Genomic DNA, 5,149 nt, shown 5'->3' on the forward strand with positions numbered 1-5,149 from the left:
CTTAAATAATTTTGTTGAAAATAATCTAGTCTTTCCTTGTTTTGGACTTGGCATGTAGTGTACTGATTTTTTTTCCCCCAGTAAGCTGAGCTTTTACCATTATGTTTCAAGTACATGTATAACAATGGAATAGTGCTTGGCTATTAAGAAAAACGACATCCTATCATTTGCAACAACATGGATGGAACTGGAAACCATCATGTTAAGTAAAGTAAGTCAGGCACAAAAAGACAAATACCAAATGATATCACTCATATGTGGAATATAAAAAAAAAATCATTGTGCAGTATATCCATGTATTGCAACAACATACCATACCCCACAAAAATGTACAAAAAACTGTTTAAAAAAAAAAAAAAGATTTGGGAAACCTATCAGTCAAAAAAGCAACACAGAGATGTTAGTACATAATAATTTTGAATGTTGTTTTCACATTGTAAATATAAGATAATGGAGTGGGGTTTTAACTTAAAAATTAAGAATTTCTTGCTTCAGTAGATTGCAATTGCTTTAGGCAGGTATAAGGCTTAAGAGCATGAGGATCATTTTTGCATCTATGGCTAAAGTATTTTTTTCTCTTCCTCTCTCCCCCCATCTAGTATGTCTGGTATTTCAATTATGTTTTATATTTACATAGTTTCTTTATTTCTTGTGGTCTATTCTTTAGAAAGAAAGCTAATTCTTTGAAACATTTTTGGCTTATTTATAGATTGGTCAAAGAAAAAGTAATGTATGAAAAAGAAGCAAAACAACAAGAAGAAAAGATCGAAAAAATGAAAGCTGAAGATGGTGAAAATTATGCCATTAAAAAGCAGGTAAAATTATATCTTTAATAATGGTAGGTAACATTTACGGAATACCATATTAACTAACGTATTCTTTACAGCAGCCCTCTGAGATGGTAGTATTATTTACTTATTTACTATTAAAACCTCCATTTAGAGATAAGGAAACTGAAACACAGGTTCAGTTTAAATAACTGACCAGGGTCACATAATTGCTAAGTGGCATAGCTAGGATTTGAACACAGGCATTCTGGCTCTAGAATCTGTACTCTTAAACACTAAACTGTACTGCCTCTTCAGTTTTAAGTATTAAATATAAAAATGGGCTAATCTTATATTAAATATACTTATATATTTAAATTCACAAATATTTTCTCCAAACTGATGTGAATGAAGACTACCAAAGTGAAGTATGTGTTACATTTTTTTAGTGGCTACTTCTAATTGTTCTCATGACAAATTTCAGTCTCCTTAGCATTGGATACAAGGCTCTTCTGGATTTTGGCATCTGCTTCTCTCTCTAACCTCATCTCTTACCAATCCCTACCTAGACCTCTTAGGATCCTGCCTTTTAGTTCCCTGCACATGCCTTTTCTTTTTTTTAATCTCTGAGATTTTCACGTCTGATATGCTCCTTATTCCTCCCACCTGCCTCTTCTTATTAACACCTTTTCATCCTTCAAGCCTCCCCTACACCTACCTCTATACTGAGGTGGCCCTTGCATTCCCAAAATACCTTCTTTATTCCCATCGTAGCATTTATTGAATGTTCACTCTCAGCTGACACTTCATAATTTCTTGAGAAAAGAGAGGCTATCAGGGAACTTCCTCGTATTCCCACCGCAAAATCTTTCAGCCTACCTGCATCTGTACCCATACTGCCTTCCTGTGGGAGTGGATTATGTGCCCTAGCTCTTGTCGTAACTATCAGTGACATTATCATTCCTTTGTCCTAATCTTACATACCTCAACAACATTTGACACAAGTAACCACTTTCTCCTTGAGAGACTCTCTTATGTTGGCATCTTTGATAGAATAGCCTCCTAGATTTCCTCCTGTTTCACTCCCATTATTTCTCAGTCTCCTTTGCTGAATTTCTCTTTCTCTCCCCCTCCTCCCCGACATGTATATATACTTTTTTTTTTTTAACCTTAAGAGTTCTGTCTACAATCCCTCTCTAGGTAATCTCGTATCATTTTTATAGCCTTAAATACCATCTTTATGCCTGTTCATTTATTCATTTAACAGATTTTTATTCATTACCTGTTACATGCCAAACACTGATCTAAGCACTCTTTTAGGCATGGCATTAAAAAAAGTCCCTGCTTGATTGGCATCTATTCTAGTGCCAGTGACTCTCAATCTCTGACTCTGACTCTGACTCCAGATACATGTATCCAACTAATCACCTACTTGACAGCTTCTTCATTGTCCAAAATAAAACTCTTGATCTTCCCCCAAACCCAATCTAATGGCCTAAGCAAAAAGCTATTCTATCTCTCGTTTTTCCCATATCAGTAACTGATACCTCCACTTTACAGATACCCAAGACAAAAATTTAATGGGTCCCTTCTTAATACTTCTCTCTTTTTCTTATAACCACATCTAATATCACCAAGTCGTATTTTTTATTTCCTCTATGTAGCCAGATATTGGTATATCATTGACTACATATACAGATCTGAAAGGGACCCACAGCCCTGTTAAAAGTTCTTTCTTTTGTAGTCATGGTTTATAACATGATTTGTTAGATTCATAGTCAACCTAGTACTTACATTCAAAAAATACCATCCCATGTCTAATTACAGAACAAGAGACTTTTCTCGTTGCTGTGGTCAACCTGCTGTGTATGCAGTTGTCAACTGCAGTTTCACTTCAGAGTCTCCTGAAAACTTGTCTTTAACCCAGACTACATGCTTTTCTCAATTTCCTTTTCCTAGCTTAGCTATATTGTGGCCATTCATGTTTTTAATTATATGTAATGTGTATTGCATTGTCAGAAGGCATGGGCAAAATCATCTAACACACAGTCTACTTTATATGTGTAGAATATCATGTAATTTATTGAATACCGTACTAAAAGTGAAAAACAGAATGGTTGTTTGGGTACTTGAAGTATGGTTTCTACTGAATGCATTTTGCTTTTGCACCATTGTAAAGCTGAAAAATCATAACTTGAGGACTGTCTGTAGATGTTTCTATCTTTTTCCTAAAAATGAAGGGGAAATTTTTTTCATTAAATATATGGAAAATATTAGGAAGCTTCAGTCAGCAAAGAATTTGACCAGGGGTCTCTCACAAGGCTGATTCTGCAAGAAATACCCAGGTTGCTTTTAATAATAAAAATATTATGGGAAATAACTTCAGTCTTGCAAGAAAATATTTTTGGCTCTTGGTACCTATACTCAGGTTTATAAATAGTTTTCTGTTAGTACACTTGCTTTTTTGTTTTTTTGTTATAGATTCACAGGAAATTGTAAAAAATATCAAGGAAAGTTTTATACTCCCTTCACCCTTCCTCACCCAGTGTTAGCAACTTGCATAATCGTAGTACAGTATACAAACCATGAAATTGACATTGGTATACCACAACACTTACTCATATTTCTCTAGTTATACATGCATTCATTTGTGTGTGTGTGTGTGTATAGTGTGTGCGCAATTCTATCACATGTGTAACGTGTAACTACTACCATAATCAAGATGGAAAACTATTCCATTACAAGGCTCCCTCATGCTACCTCTTTATAGCCTCCCCTATCCTCTCCACCCCCTAAACCCTAACTACACTCTTTCAACAATGTCATATAACATGGAATGGAATCATACAGTATGTAACCTTTTAAAGTTGGGTTTTTCCATTTAGCATAATTCTCTTGAGGTCCATTGAAGTTGTTGAGTATATCAGTAGTTTGTTCCTTATTGCTGAGTAGAGTAGTATTCCATGGTATGAATGTTCCACAGTTTAACCATTGAAGGACATTTGGATTATTTTCAGGTTTTGGCTGTTATGGAAGAAGTTGCTGTGAACATTTGTGTACAGTTTTCACGTGAACAAAAGTTTTTGTTTCTGTAGGATAAATGCCCAAGAATGCAATTAATTACTGGGTAGTATCAGTGCACTTTTTTGTTTTAAAAGAAACTGCCAAACTCTTTTCCAGAGTGCCTGTACCATTTTGTTCCAACCAGCAATGTGTGAATGATTCAATTTCTCTACATCCCGGCCAGCATTGTGTTGTCACTATTTTTTTTTTGCTTTAACTTTTAGCCATCACCTATATGATAGGTATGTAGTGATATCTAATTGTGCTTTTAACTTGTATTTCTCTAATGGCTAATAATGTTGAACATCTTTTCATGTGCTCATTTGCTATCTGTATATCTTCTTGATTGAAATATCTGTTCACGTCTTCTGTCCATTTTCTAACTGGATGCTTTTTTTTTTTACTCTTAAGTTTTGAGGGTTCTTTATTTATCCTAGACACATGCCCTTTTGTGGCCATGTAGTTTGCACATATTTCTTTGTCTGTAATTTGTCTTTTTATACTCTTAGTCTTTTACTGAGTAACAGTTTTTAATTTTGAGAATGTCCAATTTGTCAGTACTTCCTTTTATGAATCATACTTTTGGTCTCAAGTCTAAGGCTTCTTTGCTAGTCCTAGTCCCAAAGATTTTCTACTTTTTCCTAAATTTTGTGTGGTGTTGTGTTTCACGTTTAAGTCTTTGGTCCATTTTGAGTTAATTTTTATATAAAGTATGAAGTTTAGTTTGAGGTTTATTGTTTTGCCAATGAATGACCAGTTGATCCCAGCATTTCTTGAAAAGGCTATTCTTCCTCTGTTGAATTTGTTCTGTACCTTTGTCAAAAAACAGTTGGAAATATTTGTGTGGTTCTGTCTTCCAGTCCATCAATCTTTGTCTATCCTTTTATCAGTACTCTATTGTCTTAATTATTGTAGCTATATAAGTAAGCCTTAACATCGGGGAGAGTGAGTCCTCTCAATTTATTCTATTTTTTTTTTTTTTCAAAATTGATTTAGCTATTCTAGTTCTTTTGCCTTTTCATATAAATTTAAAAATAAGCTTGTTTATGTCTATAAAATACCTCTGATAGGAATTATATTAAGCCTATAGATGAATTAGGGGAGAAATAATATATTTTCTATGTTAATATTTCCAGTCAGTGAACATGGTAATTCTATCAGCATTTTGTAATTTTCAGCATACAGATCCTGTATGTGTTATAAATTTATACTTAAGTATTTTATTTTCTTTGGAAGTATATAAGTGGTATTGCTTTTAGTTTGGGTTTTGACATACAGTATTTGTTGTTAGATATAAAAGTGCAGTTGGTTTTTTGTGT

The 5,149-nt window shown here is 33.9% G+C and overlaps 1 protein-coding gene across 1 annotated transcript in view; it reads left to right on the forward strand.

The window, feature by feature from the left end:
* LOC103609483 (tubulin-specific chaperone A-like) overlaps positions 1-5,149 on the forward strand; it is a 25,011-nt gene that overhangs the window by 6,347 nt on the left and 13,515 nt on the right. The window contains exon 2 of the mRNA XM_008593799.1: positions 710-815. Within this exon, the coding sequence (XP_008592021.1) occupies positions 710-815 (106 nt within the window). The remainder of the gene's footprint in view (positions 1-709; positions 816-5,149) is intronic.

The sequence above is a fragment of the Galeopterus variegatus genome, unplaced genomic scaffold (genome assembly GCF_000696425.1).
Source record: "Galeopterus variegatus unplaced genomic scaffold, G_variegatus-3.0.2 Scaffold9667, whole genome shotgun sequence".
Classification (NCBI taxonomy): Eukaryota; Metazoa; Chordata; class Mammalia; order Dermoptera; family Cynocephalidae; genus Galeopterus; species Galeopterus variegatus.